The following is an 18,801-nucleotide window of genomic DNA, read 5'->3' on the forward strand; positions in this document are numbered from 1 at the left end:
CGAAACCCGAAAGACAAACTCAAAGAAGAAGCGCGCCGAGCGCCGCACCTGCGAGGACTAAAAAAACTAACCTAAACTACTAACTGGAACTAAGGCAGCGAGATTGCCCTACCGGCCATCGATGTGGCAAGCAGAGGGGAGGCAAATCCACGGGCTCACCGGTGAAGTTTGGAGGGGAAGTTTGCCCTAGCCACCTACGGTAGGGGAGGAAATAAGAGGAAGTCACGTTTATGCGCAAAGAAATACTTTTCTGTTACAAGATATGTCGAGAGTGCAAGAAACTTTAAGATTGTATTTAATCTGTTTGAGAGCCTCTCTTGACTAGATTTTTGTTTAAAAAATGTTTTCGTCCCACTTTATAGATAAAGCACCAACCATGTTCATACACCTTTTTTTAATACTTTTTTCGATCCTCTTTATAGATAAAGCACCCACCACTAGAAAATACCTTATAATAGATGCTTAGCAGTAGTGAGGGGAGGGGTATAAAACCCTCACTACTACTAAGTTAATAGTAGTAGCGCGGGCTACAAACTCGCGTTGCTACTAAGTGGTCTCCTCGGGACATGCCATAGTAGTAGCAAGTGGTATAAGACCCTCGCTACTACTAAGTGGTCTCCATCGTGCCCCCCCCCCCCCGGACAGGTCATAGTAGTAGCGAGGGGTATAAACCCCGCGCTGCTACTAAGTATAGGGTTTTTTAACAGCCCTAAAATCCCCATCTCCTCCCACGAGTCCCTCCTCTCTTCCGCCCCTCTCTCCCCTCTCTCCATATGCTCTCCCATGCCGCTCCTGCCCATGCGCGCCTCCTCCTCCATGGCGCCCAACGAGGCTGCCGCCTCGCACTGCTGGCCTCCAGGAGCTCGCCGGTCCTCACCCATGCCTCCATTCCACCATACCGGAGCACCTCACCACCGACAACTAGCCCCGGTGCCCCATCCATCTCCTTCCTCTCCCTCATTTCTCCTTTTTCCCTCTCCCCTCTGGTTTGACTCACCCTCCCATCTCCATCCCCGTGTAGGTCTTCACCATAGACGACCAGGAGCTCTTTGCCTTGGCCGCGAAGAGGAGTCCCACACTGCCACCTTACTCTGCCCTGGATCCGGTCCTCTCCATCGACGTTGCCAGATCTGGCCTGCCACTGCCTATCCGTGCCTTTGGCGACCTCTGTCATCGCTGGATCGAACCATTGCCGCCATTGACAGCACGCATGGGATCGAGAATTCTTTTGTTTTTGAAATTAATAGTAGCAGCGTGAGTCACAGCCACGTGCTATAGATAATGAGTAGTAGCGCGGGTGGCACCCGCGCTACTACTACCGGTTAGTTGTAGCGAGCTAGTAGTAGCACGGGCACCTAACCCGCGCTACTAGTAGGCTTTTCCCTAGTAGTGATCAACCATGTCCATACACCAAGTTAGCCAAGTACAGAAAAAAAACATTATCTTTAAAATAATATCAAGTTCAATAATATCAGTAATAACAAATTTGATTCAACAATATCAATAATATCAGTTTCAACAGAGAATTTGTAAGCATTATCTTTAAAAATATATGGTAGAAGCGCACAATTTATTATCAGGGATAAAAATTTCCCATAAAGCTCTCCTTCTAAATAGGCCAATTCTAGCATCAAGATCACTATTAATTTCACAATTTACAGAAGCTATAACGAAGTTTAATCCTACACAATGGGTGTACGTGGAGTGTTTGATTCCCTAAGTTGTGAAGTCGATGCATTAGCAGCAGCATCAAGTTCATTTGCTCTATAAATTTGTCTATCAAGATATTATCCAAAGAAGGCATATAAGCAATATCAAGTATAAGATCATCGGTAACATGTGACATGTTGGACTGCGTATCAGGTGCACGTAGATGTGCGGGTGGTGCGACTAGTTGATTTAAAACTGATGAAGAATCAAGAACATGTTCTGGTTTCCGGAGGCACAATTTTTACCTTCAAGTAATGAGTTGTTCCCATGATGGAAAATAAATTCAGTAAACAAGTAATTCCCAGGTTGGCTTATACATAGATCTATGCTCCCTGACAACAATGCCAGAGAAGTGCTTGATATCCCCCAAGTGCAAAGGATAACATTATTCTTCATTGAGAAGCATTACAACCCTAAATTATATTCGACATGGTGGGAGCGAGAGAACACTTACAGGTATTAGCGGTTGAGTTGTCAATTCAACAATCATTCGGAAACAATATCTGATCATGAATTTATTAGTATACAATCCCTGAAGTAATTGTGATTGTTGCATGTTTTACACAAGTAAATGAAAGCAGCAAATACCCACCACTTGAGTATCAAGTATCTTAAAGAGAAAACCATTATATGAACAAATGGGCATATGGTTGGATAATGGGAGGTTGCGTGTATACAATGTAAAAAAACTGTTTCGTACCGTTAAAAAAATGTACGTGACATTTTATGGAAACATTCTCACGTTGTTTAAAGAAAATGTCATGACATTTTAAAAAATACAATGTAAAAAATGTTTGTGTTGGTAAAAAAGTATATTTCCACTATAAAAATGTATGTGACATCTTAAAGAAATAATCACATGTTTGCAAAAAAAATGTGAGTGAATTTTTTCCAAAATGTTTATACAATGCAAAAAATGTTTGCATGGTTTGGAAAAATGTTGATTGCCATTAAAAATTGTACAACGTGTATTAGGAAAAATTGGTACCATGAATTCAAAAAAGTTTTCAAAACATGTATTTTTAAAAGTGTACATCATGTATTTGAAAAATGTCCAATGTGTATCATAAAAAATGTTTCGTGGGTGCTCTAAAAATGTATATTATGTACTGAGAAATAAGTAGACATGTGTTAAAAAATGATAAAAACCTTAAAAGAAACAAAAAAAGAAAAAAAAATCAAAGTAAACAAGAAAACCAAGAAAGAAAAAAAAGAAAATCCAAAGTATATACAATGAAAAAAAGAAAACCAAAAACCTATGAGAAAAAAAAAGAAAACCAAAGCAAAATGAAGAGAAAACCCATAAGAAAACCGATGAAAACCAAAGAAAATAAATAAAAGAAAGCAAAAAACATAGAAAACTGGACCTACAAACCTACAATGCACATCGAACAATCTGTACTGCTGGGCCAGCCCAATAGACGTCGCCCATGGGCGATTTCTATTAGGAATCGATAGAGACGACATATAGCCTTGAAGGTAATAAACCACTCGGGGAACTAGGAAAACCAACGACAACAACGAAGACGCCAACAAAGGGGAGCTCCGAGCGGCAGATTGTCGAAAAAACGCACAGGCTAGTACTTTAGCAATGTAAGGTAGAGCGAGTGAGGCTTTAAGCGAAGCAAAAAAGAAAAAGATCGCAGCCCCGACGGATCGAACCTACAACTTCTGGCTAAAGACGACGACTTGCCTGCCAGTTGAACTTGTGCACATAGAGCAACGGAAAGCCTTAATGATCAACTAAAAGGTAGATCCGATTTTTTTGAAAGTTCGGAGGCAAAACATTTTTTTAACAATAACATGAATGTTGCATGAAACGCGAACACTTTTCATATTCGTGAACAAATTTTTTAGAAAAATCAAAACATTTTGAGAACACGATCATTTTTCTAAAATCAAAACAATTTTTGTGGACAAGAACATTTTTTTTAAATCACGATTTTTTCGAAAACGTGAACATTTTTGTAATCAAGAAAACAATTCAGAGCGCAAACATTCTTTTCAAAACAGGGACATTTTTTGAAAATTCAAAACAAAATTTGGAAACACGAACAAATTTTTGGAACGCGAACATTTTTTGGAAACCCTGAACATAAAAAAATGCAAACAATTTTTGAAACTACCAAACAAAATTTGAGACACGACCAGTTTTTTTTAAATGAACATTTTTAAAAAGTTATGAACATTTTAAAATTTCAAAACAAAATTTTTTTTGAACGCTAATATTTTTTGGAAATCTAGAACAAAATTTGAAAACACGAACAGAAATTTGAAATAAAAAATCAAAACTGCCAAATTTTTATTTGAAACATGAACAAATTTTGAAGAATGGGTAACATTTTTTAAATTTCCGAACATCTGTTGATAGTCAAACTTGAAAAATAGAAATAACCAATTAGAGAAAATAAAAAAGGAAAGAAAAAGAAATAAAAAATGAAAAATCGAAAAATGAAATAAACTAAAAGGGACAAAGATAAATTGACCGAAAAAGAAAAAGGAAGTTAAAAACCGGTTCCAGAACCTTCTAGAAGGTTCTCAAAACCAGAAAGAAACGGCTAGGTCCCAAAACCGAAAAACATTGCAACACGTTAACAGGCTGGCCATATCACCCGCTCGGTCGCCAGCTCGCAGAAAAGTTGAGTCCAAGAGGAGTGTCCAAATTTCGAAGCCCAACAGCATGGATATATTCCACGAAATCACTAATTAAGGAGTACTCCTTACGAAGATCACTCCAACTCCCCCAGGTTGCGACAAGTGGCGCGCTGCATGTGCGCCACTTGTTGCAACCTGGGAGTTTTCCCTTTTTTCGTAGATTCATTTATTCAAAACGTTTTATCTCTTAAACCGTGCGTCCAAATCTCGAACAGCTTTCATCATTGAATTCCTTGCGTCGAGATCTTCAAAACTAGATCCCATGTTGATAGGTTTTGACGAACTTTTTTTTCACAGAAAAACCGGACGAAAAAATCGGGTTTTTTTCCTTTTCAAAAGAGGCATGCCCGTGCCTCTGACGAAATCACAACTGTGCCTCTCGCGAAAAAAAAACGGAAAACACGTTTTTTCCCTTCCGAAAGAGGCACGCTCGTGCCTCTCGCGAAAGCACAACCGTGCCTCTTGCGGAAGCAAAACCGTGCCTCTCGCGAAATAAAAAAAACAGAAAACACGTTTTTCACCTTTTCGAAAGAGGCACGCCCGTGCCTCTCGCGAAAGCACAACCATGCCTCTCGCGGAAGAAAAAAACAAAAAAAACATTTTTTTTCCTTTCCGAAAGAGGCACGCCCGTGCCTCTCGCGAAAGCACAATCGTGCCTCTCGCGGAAGCAAAACCGTGCCTCTCGCGAAAGAAAAAAAAAACAGAAAACACGTTTTTTTCCCGTTTCCAAGAGGCACGGTGCCTCTCGCGAAAGCACAACCGTGCATCTCGCGAAAACAAAACTGTGACTCTCGCGAAAAAAATGTATTTTTTGCGCAAAAAAATTATTTTTTTTCGAAAAAAAAAATTGGTCGAAAAGTTAGGGAAGACCGGTAGAAAACCAAAACGTCAAAAACCCCCGGAAAAAACCGTTTAAAAAGCCGAAAACGCGTGCGTAAAAATAAAAAAAAACGGAGGGAGCGCCCAGAGCGCGACATGTGACGAATGGCTGTGAGCGCGCCAAGTGGCGCTGATCATTGCGAGGCTCCCGAAGGAGCTTTCGTTAATTAGTTGCTCCCTATATTCCGGGCCGTATTTTTGCATTAGTTTTGGGCCACCAAAGCAGGCCCTTAGACATCCTCTCCTGGCCTCATGTTCCAAGCCCACGTCTCTTCACCAAGAGAAAAAAAAAGGCTCCAAGCCGCCCCAATGCGGCTCTAAAAACCTCCTCTTCTGTACCCTAGAGCTGCCGCCGCGCCGTAGCTTACCGTGACCGCCGGCGCCTCACCCCCCCAACCCTCAACCGGCCAACCCCTCCGCCTCTCGCTCGCGGGCGCCGCTGCCATCGCCGTTGCCGCTCAAGCTCGTCGCCTCCCTGCTATCCCAACGCCGCCCGCAATTTTTGCCGTTGGTCTCTGAGGTATGAGCTCGTGTCATCCATGGTTAGTTAAACCCCACTGACCTCGAGAAATGTAGGGTGTGCGGGCGCACACCCGCGCGCCATCTAGATCCGCTCCTGCCCCTGCTTAGCTTATCTTGCTGGAATTGATTCATTTCGCTTTTATGTTCCCAGTCCGTTTGTTCTGGCAATTTTCTGTGTATTTTTATAAATACTTGATGTGGTGAAGTAGTAATTTCTGTATATGCCCGGGGGAATTGAATTGAGAACTGTCTGAGACACTCCACGCATAGGAAAGCATCCACCGTTCACTGTTGGGATATAATCTGTTTTTGGCACTGTGATTGTTTAGAGTTTTAGTCTTGTTCTTACTGGTACCGTGGTATTGTGAATCTTGCAACTTGGCTATCGTTTGCCAAATCCTCAGCATTCTTGACATGTTAAGCGGTAACTGCTCCTAGTAATGTTTCCTTTCCTCTTAAGGGGTGCAATTAAAATGTTTCTGATGTTATCCTGCTGCAATTGACTCATGTTCCTGATCTGACAAGGTAGGTTGTATCGAAGAAATGGAAGAGGTGGAGAATTCCAGCAAGCGTAAAGCACCCGAGCTGAGCTCGGAGGACAATTCCTCCGCTGCTGTTCTGGACGAGCAGCAGTCGCTGCCTGGCTCGACTGCCAAGCGTCCGAACCTCGCCCGGTCGTGCATCCATGAGGTCGCTGTCCCCAACGGCTACGATTTGTCCAAGGATGAGGCCGTACATGGGACCCTTTCAAACCCTGCGTTTAATGGGGAGATGGCCAAGACATACCCGTTTCAGCTCGACCCCTTCCAGAGCATCTCCATTGCGTGCCTGGAGCGGAACGAATCTGTCTTGGTCTCGGCTCACACCTCTGCGGGGAAGACGGCCATCGCTGAGTACGCCATTGCAATGTCGTTCAGAGACAAGCAGAGGGTGATATACACCTCTCCGTTGAAGGCTCTTAGTAATCAGAAGTACAGGGAGCTTAGTCAGGAGTTCTCTGATGTTGGATTGATGACTGGTGATGTTACGCTTCAGCCAAATGCTACTTGCCTGGTCATGACAACAGAAATCCTGAGGGCGATGCTTTATAGGGGCTCCGAGGTGATCAAGGAAGTTGGTTGGGTTATATTTGATGAGATCCACTACATGAAGGATCGTGAGAGAGGCGTTGTGTGGGAAGAGAGTATAGTTTTCCTGCCCCCTGCCATCAAGATGGTCTTTCTTTCTGCTACCATGTCAAATGCAACCGAGTTCGCTGAGTGGATATGCAATCTGCACAAGCAGCCTTGTCATGTGGTGTACACAGACTTCAGGCCAACACCGCTACAGCACTATGTGTTCCCAATAGGTGGGTCTGGTCTCTACCTTGTAGTGGATGAAAATGGTCAGTTCAGGGAGGATAATTTTCTAAAGCTGCAAGACACATTTGCAAAGCAACCTAGTCAACCAGATGGGAGGAAGGGCGGTGGGCCTAAAGCCAGTGGCCGAATCGCAAAAGGTGGAAATGCTTCTGGAACATCTGACATATACAGAATTGTCAAGGTAGGCAGTCACTGACATACTGTATGCAAGATAATTTCTGGACTTATTGTGCTTTCTAAATTTATCAACAATAGATGGTTACACTTTCTTCAGCTTGCATGGATATTTTGTAATTCACCACTCACTGGGTTAGGAAACTAGGCCGCAGTTCACGTCTCACTTTTCAGTATTCACTGTTTAGTTGTTGATGTTTTATACCTAGTTTAATTCTTTCCAATCATATCCTCGCTAATTTCGATTGAATTACAATTCTGCAGATGATTATGGACCGCAAGTTTCAACCAGTCATAATTTTCAGCTTTAGTAGAAGAGAATGTGAGCATCATGCCATGTCGATGTCAAAACTTGATTTCAACACTCAGGAAGAAAAGGATAACATTGAGCAGGTTTTCCGTAGTGCTATTTTCTGTTTAAGTGAGGAAGATAGAGGGTTACCTGCTATAGAGTTGATGTTGCCTCTTCTTAAACGAGGTATTGCAGTACACCATTCTGGACTGCTTCCATTAATTAAAGAGCTGGTGGAATTGCTCTTCCAAGAAGGTCTTGTTAAAGCTCTTTTTGCTACTGAGACGGTGTGCCCTTTAACCCTGATTACCCGCTTGGCCTTGTACTTATTTTGTCCCTTTACGTGTAGTATAATTGGGAATTACATTCCTCAAATGGGCTTCTATTTTTTGTTTTAGAACTACGGAAAGTCAGAGAACTATTGTCTTATACTTTCTGGAATGCATATTACACTCTTTAGGGGAACCATTTGATTGATAATGATTGTTATTTCCTCAGTTTGCCATGGGCCTGAACATGCCTGCAAAAACAGTTGTCTTCACATCTGTCAAGAAATGGGACGGTGATAGTAACCGCTATATTGCTTCTGGAGAATATATACAGGTAAATATTTTGTATATGAAGAGAAGTCAGGCATATGGATAGATTTATTAGGTCGATTGAATTTTGTACAAGCCCTTCTTACTATAATTTTGTATGCATTTGTAGATGAGTGGAAGAGCTGGTCGACGTGGCATGGATGCACGTGGTATTTGTGTTATAATGATTGATGAGAAGGTAAGGCTGTGCAGTCTTCTGTTGCAACTATCTTTGTTTTATTTAATAAGTTTTATAAAGCACTATGATCATGCAAGAAGCTTTGCTTTCTCTTTGTTGACTGAACAAGCCTAATGGTCTCTTCATTTAATACAATGATTTGATCAAATGCATCCCTATACAGATCCTGCAGTTGTCTTTTTGGGTTGAATAAGCATAATGAAATGTGACAACTGATAACTGCTTTATTTTTGTCTGATGCAAATGGTTTCTATTTCACTTCTAGTCATGGTTCTCATTGCAATAGATTTTTATCAGTTTTGGTATTTAAAGTTTTAACTATAACACTGCGTTTGGATGTCTGTATTGACCCATATGAATTGGATTTGGTATTAGCTAGGTATCAATTCAGCTGTTTGGATGCGCACTGAAACGTCCAGACTGAAACGAGTCCAATACAGACTGAAATCGCTCTCACCCGCACAGCCCTCCCTCGATACAGAGCTCCCTGCCTCCGATTTCGGTTGAATCGGCAACTTCCGCAAAAGAAAACGATTGGAGACAGAAGCCCCGCGAGAGACCTGGCTCCATCCCCCGCGCGACCAAAAGCTTCAGGAGGCGTCGGCGGCCGGCGGCCGGCGGCGCGGATATGCATCCCGACTCCCGGGCCCTCCTCCTCTCTCCGGCGGCGGCTCACCTTCAAGCTCCCTCGGCAGCCGCCCCTTTCCCTCCTCCTGCAGCGTTCCTCCTCTCTATCCCTGACCTGGACAGCCGCCGTCGGATCTCTCTGGCCGGCGGAGGCCTTCCATCTTGCCCATCTCCGGCCACGGCAGGCCATTTCATCCCATGCCTGCAGCGGCCCTAACGTGCCTCCCCGTCTATTCTGGCCGCCAGAACCTATCTCCTCGTCCATCTTCTCCTTCTCCTTCCTTGGATCCCCTTCTTCCCCTTCCCTGTCTCGTAGGTCCAGTGGCCTCAAAACAGCATCGCTATCCACAAACGAGCCAGATGTATCGGAACCAAGCTCCTGGAGGCAGACGTTACCCTGCTCCCTCGGTGGTACAGCTCTCCGGCGTGCTCAGGATCGAGCCGCAGCTGACACCGCATTTTACACGGAGCGACAGTGAGCCTACAGGAGCGCCTGCCGGTGCGACGCCGACGCGGGCCGGTTGCATGCGCGCGTCAAGGCCTTCACCAGCGATGGGTAGCAAGCTGGACTCTACTGGCGTGTTTCCGTATGAGTTAGCATCAATCAAGGCGAGCAAAGGGACCGTGAACCAGCTCACCTGTAACCTCTAGCCATGGAGTTTCCAAACAGCATTTTGCGATTGTATAATGTCACAGTGGTTTCCATCCGGGGCTGGTAATTTACAGCCGGAAAATGATGACGTTTGTAAAAAAAATCTAGCCGTATGGTGCCGTCATGCATTTCTGGAACATTATTTAATTTGTATTGCTATATAATCATTCCATTATAGTCACGAACTTTACAAATTTTGATTTGATGCATATAGAACAAAACACTATCTACTTCCATAGTTTGCCATCCAAACATGATTTGGTGTTGAAATTTCACTGAGTTTCCATGAGCTAATTCAATGGGCATCCAAACAAGCGAATTCGTATTCGTGTACATTACAGTTTCCTCACTGAATTGGAATTGAAACCAATTCAATACGGAGGCCTCCAATACAAACATCCAAACACAGGGTAACAGTTTCATCGTTATTCCTATGCAGTGACATGCAGGACTACCTGATGTCACTATCAGTTAAGATGTGTTTTAAGACTTTACATTTGAAAGATATATGACCTGTACCAACCTCTCACCTCTGAGTAGTTGTGTTGAGTCTCATTTTGTGCTGTTGAAGTCGTGCACCCAAGAGATGGCGTTCCATGTTCATATTTGAATTTAATTCTCATATCGATATTCACTTAGCTTGCAGTTGCAGTAGTTATGCATTTAATTTGTTCTGACTTCTTAGTAGTTGTGTTAACATTCACTTTGCGCTATTGGAGCTGTCCTTCAAGACACTTATTTCATTCCATATTCATGCTTGAATTGCCTTCCATATCAAGACACTATATCAAGATTTGTTTTGTAAGCCGTGGTTCTTATGCAACTTAAATATGCTCATGTGCTTCCTTTAGTCTGACTTTTGCTTGGTCTTAATATGAGTTAAATTTACAGATGGAAATGAGTGTTATCAAGGACATGGTGTTAGGTAAACCAGCGCCTCTCATCAGTACTTTTCGACTGAGCTACTACACTATTCTGAATTTACTGAGTCGTGCGGAGGGCCAATTTACTGCTGAACATGTGATCCGGAATTCATTCCACCAGTTTCAGTATGAAAAGGTTTGTCTCACGACCTCTTATAGATGCCTCTCCTGACATTTCCTTGGCAATGTCAAATTAGCTTCCCTTGCTCTTCAGGCATTACCTGAAGTCATTCAGAAGATTACAAAGTTGGAAAATGAAGCTACATTGCTGGACTCTTCTGGAGAGGTATGCTATTTTAATTATAATAATGCATAACTGCTCTTCTGCTTGACTAACGTCTTAACACTTCTCTGTACAGAATGATCTTGCCGAGTATCACAAGTTAGGGCTTGATATATCTGAACTTGAAAAGAAAATCATGTCTGAGATGATTAGACCAGAGAGAGCTTTGTTATATTTGGTCCCTGGAAGGCTGGTACGCAACTCTATTTCTCATAGATTCTGTTCTTTCTTGAGGATGAGACATACATGTTCATTAATGCTTGATATATTTGAACTTGACAGCACTACAGCAGGAATGCTGTATCTAGTTATGTTCACCATTTTATTTTATTTGTTGAACTGCTGCTTTGTTTTGACTTGTGATGTTGGTTTTATAAAATTTGCACAAATTCCCTTGCACTCAGCAATTTGCTTCATGGCAGGTTAAAGTCAGAGATGGCTCAACAGACTGGGGGTGGGGTGTGGTCGTAAATGTTGTGAAGAAACCTCCAGCATCTAGTACTCTCCCCCCTGCATTAAGTGCACCTCGCAATAACTATATAGTGGATACCTTGCTTCATTGTTCTTCAAGTTCAAGTGAGAATGGAGCCAATGGACCACGTTCAAAGCCATGCCCACCTCGCCAAGGGGAGAAGGGAGAAATGCATGTGGTAAGTTGAAGCACATGATTAAGGGTTTTAATTGGTGGCATATCTTTTCAGTTCACTGGACTAACGTTATGATGGTCATCTAAGTATACCCCAAAACTATTTTTGACTAATGCTGAGGTTTATGCAGGTGCCTGTACCATTACCTTTATTATCTGGTCTAAGCAGTGTTAGAATCAGCATTCCAACTGATCTACGACCACCTGAAGCGAGACAAAACATACTCTTTGCAGTTCAAGAACTAGGAAAACGTTACCCCCAAGGGCTTCCAAAGCTACATCCAATTACGGTGAAAATTCTTCTTACATGATGCCGCTTTTTAATCTTATTAATGTTTCACTGCAAGTGACATTTCTGTCTAGAGAGCGGAAATTCCGGAAAAAGAAACACTGCAAAATATCTCATCGGGATTTAGATGGACATTTTTTTGGCACTTAGCATGCCACTCACCCACACATGATACACAGGCAGAGAACACAGATGCAATAGCTCAAATAACAATATCCTTTGATGTCCTCTTGTGCTCTACCTTCTGTTGTCCTTTTTTTTTCTGTCGTATTTAGCTGGTCCAGTTCCTGGGAACATATTTTCTTATCATCTGGCATTGTAAAGTGATCTCTTTGATATTCTGATATAATCTGATACAATTAATAGGACATGGGTATTGAAGAACCTGAATTAGTTGACTTGGTTCATAAACTTGATGGTCTCGAGCAGAAATTATGTTCTCATCCACTTAATAAGGTATGCCTTGTCATCACCTTTCAATTAAGAAATGTCCAGTCCTTTTGTACTGTGACCCGCTTATTTTTTGCTATTTTTGTGTCTTAGTCTGATCAAAGTGAGCAGCAACTGTCATGGTACCAAAGAAAGGCTGAACTGAATCATGAAATTCAACAACTAAAGTCAAAGATGCGGGATTCACAGGTTGGTTAATTCTTTGTATACTTGATCGTTCGTACAGAGCTAAATGTGTTCTTACGTTTTTCTCCATTCAGCTGCAAAAATTTAGGGATGAACTAAAGAACCGGTCTCGCGTTCTAAAGATGCTTGGTCACATTGACACGGATGGTGTTCTCCAGCTAAAGGGACGTGCTGCCTGTTTAATAGACACTGGGGATGAGCTGCTTATCACTGAACTTATGTTCAACGGTACCTGCTTAATACGATACCATGTTCAGTTTCTTTTTTGTACTTTATATTCAGGATTGCATTAATATGCTGTACGTGACTAGGTACATTTAATGAACTTGATCACCATCAAGTTGCTTCTGTTGTTAGCTGCTTTGTACCGTGTGAGAAGTCAAGTGAGCAAATACGCCTGAGAAATGAGCTTTCTAAGCCAATGATGCAACTCTCGGAGGCTGCAAGAAAAATAGCTGAGGTGCATACTTGTTGTATCACCACTATTTACTATCTTACTAGTCCTTGTACTTGTAGTGGGATCTCTGATTTCTCATTCTTGTTTTAGGTACAACGAGAATGCAAATTGGACGTAAATGTGGAGGAATACGTTGAATCAACTTGTAAACCCTATCTGATGGATGTCATATACTGCTGGTCAAAGGTTGGTCAGACTATGCATGTGCAGTTTGTGATGCCATACATTTTTCGTCTTTTCGGAAATTTCCATCCATTGATGAAATCTTATTTCCAATTGTGATATTTGATCATTATCATGCCTAATCACCCCATCCGATGCAATGTTACTCTACATGGTTAATTCTGTTGCAATTTCTTTAGCTCTATATCGATTCCTGATTATCATGTTCACACAGGGCGCGACCTTTGGAGAGGTGATAGAAATGACTGACATTTTTGAAGGAAGCATCATACGGCTAGTTAGGAGGCTGGATGAATTTCTAAATCAGGTACGTGTTGCGTATGCTACGCCCTATTAGTACCTGCTCTCTCCATTCGCAGATACATGTCATTTGGGATATTGATATGGTCTCCAACATACATCTATGACTGTTACTTTATACATGTATATGCTTGTAAAAAATATGGAAATTTTCATTTTGTGAAGTTATTTTTCATGAAAAATCTAAAAGTATTATTTTCCCTACCAATGTGAATATTTATAATTATTTTAACAGTCAAAGCTATACAGTTTGACTGCATGCTTTGTAAGACGACACATACTCTATTTAGGAAAGGAAGCAGTAAATCACTTGGACAATCGGAATGTCTGGCATTGAATGTCCTGTTTGGATCAATGTGCAAGTAAATCAAAATTGTCTGCCTTTGAATATCCCCTTCGGATCAATGTGCATCCGTGTCGAGGAAGTTTACTTTCACTGTGACACGGCCGAATATGACGTACAAGTTGAAGTCTAGGCGAAATCATTGCATGGCTCAATTACTCACAAAAAAAGCTAAACCAACTTCAATTGTCGTACTGCCTGATTTCATAGCTTGCTTGGCGTAGCAAGTAGCTGGCATTTATTCGGATGTAGAGGTTGACTTGTGCTGCCTCTGTACAAAGAAATGTAGCTACATGCCTATGTTGCTTCTGTAGAGATTGACTATGTTTCCCTAGTTCTTGTTATGTCACGTAGTAATTGTGACTGACATCCACTTTCTTCTATGCCCTTTTCTGCATGCCTACCACTTCATTTTCCTGCTCCCAAGTCTGTACACAGTCAATAGAGGTAGACGTTTATTGTTTTACTTCTCGAACCAACTGACCATGTGAATCTGTTTATACCAGCTAAAAGCTGCTGCTGAAGCCGTTGGGGAGGTAAACCTTGAGAAGAAGTTTGGGTTGGCGAGCGAAAGCTTGCGTCGGGGTATCATGTTTGCCAACTCATTGTACCTGTGATCTGTGGAGCTCCAGCAGTTGTACCATACGGGGTATATGTTAGCAGAGCAAATGTAGCAGTCTTATATTGTCTTTGACATGGCATTGGGATGTAGCCCTCATATGTTGCAGCGTAGGATGGAGATGTAACCTTCAACTTTAGTAAACCCTTAGGCCGCAACTGTTTCATCAGAAGATTAGAAGCAATCTGCTATACATCAACATTTTTTTGTAAGTGGTCTGATGTCTGAAATGGCACGAAATAGTATTATACCTGTCTCGTTTTTCCCATTACTATGTGTGATGATGTGGTTATCAGGTTTTGGATGCGTTGTCATCAAGCTACTCTTTACATTTCCACGGCCTGTGTTATGGAGTCTAGTTGGTTACTGAAAGGTCATGCCCATGAAGATGCTTTGGGGAGAAATGACTGCAATGCTGAACGAACGTGATATATCAGTCCATGGCGTTATGTTTCTAACAGGAGCTATTGTATATTGAGATGGTGATCATTTAAGTTGGAGATCGCCATATTTTTCCGTGAGAACTGGACGTCAAAGTTTTCGGAAAGTTATGGCAGAATTGTTGAATTATGGGTCTTTATGCGTGGAGTTTACAATGTCAAACTCAATTTTACTCCCTCTGTCTTAAAATAAGTGTCTCAACTTTGTACTCCCTTCGTCCCAAAATAAGTGTCCCTAAGGTCAAGATAAGTGTCCCTAAGGTCAAGACACTTATTTTGGGACGGAGGAAGTACTAACGTACAAAGGTGTACTAAAGTTCAAGTGTTTTCGAGTTTAAGAAGTGTGTGATCAAACTGTGACCTTACCATTACAAAACCAGTAATTTTGGCCGCCAAACTCTCCCAAGCCGGCGAGCCCTTTATTCAAACATTCCAAGCTGAACTGGCCTTCAGAGGTGAAGGCATTAAAGCAGTTTAAGAAACAATAGCAAGCAAATGTTCTATGCCAGGAAATCCATACATAGCCAAACAGCTCAAATTATCGCCTCCAGAATTAAGAACAGGCTACATAATCTAGTTTCTGACAATGTCCAATTCCATCATCATGCTACCAATATCTGGAGCATTTACATATTGCCATGACACAGTACAGTTCAAGCAGAGACACAACACTAGTTCATCCACTGGATTTAAGAAACATCTACAGAGTACGCCGTGCAGCTCCTAGAATTCCAGCAGCATCTTGATTCCTTGAAGCACTGCAGTTCATACCAAGTTAGAACATGGACAGATTAGAGCACGGGCTCTGCTACACAAACCACATGACAGCATATTTTCATCATAAAATTCAGTATCTAGCCAAGAAGATGCTATGCACGGAAACTAATAGACTTCATATGGAAAATGCTTATGAAAAACATGATAGTGAATAATGATCACTCTATCGACGAGCACAAGGTTTATCCTAACAGCATTTTTTGGGTGTATGTATGCTGCGTTAATGTATCATTGTACCATGTCAGCTTGCACTTAAACCAGCAATGTTCTTACCTTGTAGATCATAAGCAGTTAGATATTCTCCAAGGCAAAATCCCTCCATACGTCCCCTTGTGCTGGCTGGCTTTCCTGATCTGTTGGGTATAAAATAATTCCTATCAAGAATTGCAATATTATACCAGCTGTTAAGACCATATGGATAAGAAAGATTTTACATTCAAATTTCTAAACGATGGCATAACAGTGTAAAGCATTCGACTTCAACCATCTGTATTGCTCAGAAATGCAGTGGAGTGTTACTTATGCCTAGCAATCAAGCAGACACTCATATTAAAATGAAATTGAGTTCAAGGTGTTTTTACGGTCCAAGTTTCCTCAAAGAGTAAAGATGCAAGTATGCAGTGAAAATTTTATGACCGGGAGACAATTTGAAATTGCATTAGGAACCACTTTCAATACTAGTTTCTGAAACTGGAAATAATATTAGTTCACCAATTGAAATAAGTTATATGGAAAATTTGCTAACAGAAATCATGTACTCCAGTCGGACTTGGGCTAAGCATTTGATTGTGGTTAATAGTTTACTGCTAAATAAATCAACAAACTTAGACATCCATGTTAAACACCAAAGTGAGTGCAATGACAGCCAAGAAAATCCTGGTATGAGAGTAGATGGTTACAAGAGCACTAGAAATAACAGAATTTCATGATGTGGCTCTAGTGAAAAATGGCAGCTCACTTTTGTTATATGCTATAAACAATCATGCTATTGGGATTTGGTAATCTAAGGGCGCACACCAGCAAGAGCAGAAAAGTAGCATATCACTGGTGTAATGGAAGTTTATGGCCTAATGCCTCGCAACCAGGCACATTTCCATAACTAGCAGCCACAGCATATAATCAGTAAGATGCCCTACAACAGACGCATTTCCCTAACTAGCAGCGCAGCATGATGCAACCCTGTGGCCTAATGCCTTCATTTTGTTTGGGAAGTTATTGGCTAATGGCAGTTCTAAGTAGCAGTTTAGTTGCACAAATTAACCTAGCATCCCAATCTACGAGCTCTGTGGCTGTGCCTATTACCTAACTGTCCAAGCGCAAGCGGGGTTCGCATCCCGGTGAAGGCCGGATGCAGATCGGAATTGATCTCAAACTCATCACCACAAGTCACGGACTGCGCAAGAGAAGGTGATAGAAAGGGAGGCGGAGCGCGGGCGTACTTGCGGGTGCCGGGTCCTCGGTGTCCTCGGTCTTCACGGCCATCGCCGGTGGCACGGGGATATCTGCAGGAGGAAACCATTGCGTGAGCGGATCGGCTCGGGCTACTCGGCTAGGTCGCCGGGCGCGGAAAGGGAGGGGGAGGAGGGGAGGGCGTGCGTACCGTCGGCGGGGAGGGTGTCGCGCATCCACTGCTCGTCGACGATGTCGATGAGGATGCCCAGGCTCAGGCTCTGGTCGCCCATCTTCTCCTCCGCCGCGTCGTCTCCTCTGCTCTCCCGTCGGCCGCCGTTACCTGGCTACCGGAGTCGTGTCCTTCGGTCGGAATGGGGCCTGCAGTTTGGACGAAACGAAGGGGCTTTATTTAGCCGGCCCGTGTGGTTTTGGGCCGGAATTCGGCTCAGACTGGGAACTGGCTAGTGACCTGGCCCCGTATTTTCGCGATCCCCACTTGTGAAAAATAAAGAAAAACCCTTATGAATACGCCCCTTTGATTCATAGGATTTGTTTTCATATTATGGTTTGCATGACTGGTTTTTTTTAATCCTTATGATTCTTTGTACTCTATTTTGGAGAAAACTTTCCATCCACTCAAGCTATGGTAAGATTTCTTTATTTTTTGTGTGCGACAAAACACTCTTTGGTCATTACTCATGTAGTTTTCTAATCATGTAGAATTCCACTTCAATCATAGAGTACGTTTTTTATCTATGTATTTCGGGAATCATTTGATTCAAAAGGTCATAAATGTTTGCTCTCTAATAAGAGGAATGCATGATACCCATCCAATATGGAGGAGGAGTTGTGGGAGGGAAGCCGGGCCAGGGCGGGGAGAAAGAGAGGTCAAAAAGAAGCGGGAAAGGGAAGAATTGGAGGAAGGTACCCGACTATAACAAGATCAAGAATACTTATAGCTAGGGAAATTAATCCAAGTAGCAACAAAGACACTTGGTGGATGATCTGAGGCTGGCCGGGGTAACACTTTTGACTTTGGACTTAAAAAGGGGATGTTTGATCAAGGCTATGACACCCGCCTCAAGAAATGTTCATGGTAGCTACGACGATGAGACCAGGAAGCCTACAATGGGGTGAAAATAAAACACAATATAAGGAGAGCTTGAGAGTAGCAAAATGGGAAATGATAGTGGTGGAGGCAGCTATTCAGTGGGATTGAAGTAGGGGGACAAGGCTAACATACCACAGACGGCAGAGTGGTTGTTCGGAAGCACCGAGTGAAGGTATCACCTAGAAAAGAAAAAAAAGGAAGGAAAAACAACACTCTGGGATGATTTGAAATGTTTGATTAAATTCATGGTCTTTTTTTTTTGCGGAAACAAAACTTGTATTACTCAATCGAGGTGTTCTTACAATCGAGGTTAACAATGCTCATCACCTCATCCGGGCCAGCCCCAAGCCAGGTCATGGTCCTACCTTGAGATCTAGCAAACAATGCTAATCTATCACTAGCTTTATTCTAATTTCTAACAACATGAGTAATACAAGTTTGTCTAAGTGACAATAAGTACTTTATCTCCCTGACGATGGATGCATAGATTGATCGATCAACAGCTTCACATGAAATCATAGTAGCAGCCTCTAGTGAATCCAGCTCCACCACTATAGAAAGATCACTGCGTTGAAGTGCCAATGAAATGCCTTCTATACATGCACATAGTTCGGTCTCCAGGGCATCTCTACATGAGTACAGGGCCCTGCAAGAAGAGAAGATAACACCTCCACGATGATCCCGTAGAATCATTCCAGCTCCTGCTAGCTCAGTCGCAACAAAAGAGCCATCTATGTTCAGCTTAATCCACCC

The 18,801-nt window shown here is 42.3% G+C and overlaps 2 protein-coding genes across 5 annotated transcripts; one reads left to right on the top strand and one right to left on the bottom strand.

Annotated features, from left to right (window-relative positions):
* The first annotated feature begins 5,538 nt into the window (after window positions 1-5,538).
* LOC123044089 (DExH-box ATP-dependent RNA helicase DExH10) lies at window positions 5,539-14,596 on the top strand. Of its 3 annotated transcripts, XM_044466728.1 has the most exons (18): window positions 5,539-5,764; window positions 6,296-7,308; window positions 7,566-7,880; window positions 8,092-8,196; window positions 8,302-8,370; window positions 10,541-10,708; window positions 10,787-10,858; window positions 10,932-11,048; window positions 11,278-11,505; window positions 11,633-11,791; window positions 12,157-12,246; window positions 12,334-12,429; window positions 12,501-12,654; window positions 12,738-12,886; window positions 12,974-13,069; window positions 13,281-13,373; window positions 14,216-14,332; window positions 14,372-14,388. In XM_044466728.1, exons 2-17 carry the CDS (start codon window positions 6,310-6,312, stop codon window positions 14,324-14,326), a joined length of 3,021 nt encoding a protein of 1,006 aa, XP_044322663.1. In that variant the 5' UTR covers window positions 5,539-5,764; window positions 6,296-6,309; the 3' UTR covers window positions 14,327-14,332; window positions 14,372-14,388. The 3 variants fall into 3 exon arrangements, with proteins under 3 accessions (XP_044322663.1, XP_044322661.1, XP_044322662.1); XM_044466726.1 differs by having other exon boundaries at window positions 14,216-14,596; XM_044466727.1 differs by having other exon boundaries at window positions 5,551-5,764; window positions 6,292-7,308; window positions 14,216-14,596.
* Window positions 14,597-15,241: 645 nt separating this feature from the next.
* On the bottom strand, window positions 15,242-17,339 carry LOC123044090 (anaphase-promoting complex subunit 13). Of its 2 annotated transcripts, none has more exons than XM_044466729.1 (4): window positions 17,146-17,339; window positions 16,985-17,047; window positions 15,819-15,919; window positions 15,242-15,526 (listed from the first exon to the last, which is right to left on the bottom strand). In XM_044466729.1, the coding sequence occupies exons 1-3, from the start codon at window positions 17,225-17,227 to the stop codon at window positions 15,837-15,839; spliced, it is 228 nt and encodes a 75-aa protein (XP_044322664.1). In that variant the 5' UTR covers window positions 17,228-17,339; the 3' UTR covers window positions 15,242-15,526; window positions 15,819-15,836. The 2 variants fall into 2 exon arrangements, with proteins under 2 accessions (XP_044322664.1, XP_044322665.1); XM_044466730.1 differs by having other exon boundaries at window positions 15,819-15,898; window positions 17,146-17,336.
* Window positions 17,340-18,801: the final 1,462 nt, after the last annotated feature.

The sequence above is a fragment of the Triticum aestivum genome, chromosome 2B (assembly GCF_018294505.1).
Source record: "Triticum aestivum cultivar Chinese Spring chromosome 2B, IWGSC CS RefSeq v2.1, whole genome shotgun sequence".
Lineage (NCBI taxonomy): Eukaryota > Viridiplantae > Streptophyta > Magnoliopsida > Poales > Poaceae > Triticum > Triticum aestivum.

Excerpts from the sequence above, each read along its gene's own strand:
- LOC123044089 (XM_044466726.1), top strand. The coding sequence starts at position 6,310 with ATGGAAGAGGTGGAGAATTCCAGCAAGCGTAAAGCACCCGAGCTGAGC. Across the intron at positions 12,247-12,333 it reads GTTCTCATCCACTTAATAAG|TCTGATCAAAGTGAGCAGCA; the intron begins GTATGCCTTGTC and ends TTTGTGTCTTAG. Across the intron at positions 13,374-14,215 it reads TGGATGAATTTCTAAATCAG|CTAAAAGCTGCTGCTGAAGC; the intron begins GTACGTGTTGCG and ends TGTTTATACCAG.
- LOC123044090 (XM_044466729.1), bottom strand. The coding sequence starts at position 17,227 with ATGGGCGACCAGAGCCTGAGCCTGGGCATCCTCATCGACATCGTCGAC. Across the intron at positions 17,048-17,145 it reads CGACACCCTCCCCGCCGACG|ATATCCCCGTGCCACCGGCG; the intron begins GTACGCACGCCC and ends TTCCTCCTGCAG. Across the intron at positions 15,920-16,984 it reads CGAGGACCCGGCACCCGCAA|GAATTATTTTATACCCAACA; the intron begins GTACGCCCGCGC and ends AATTCTTGATAG.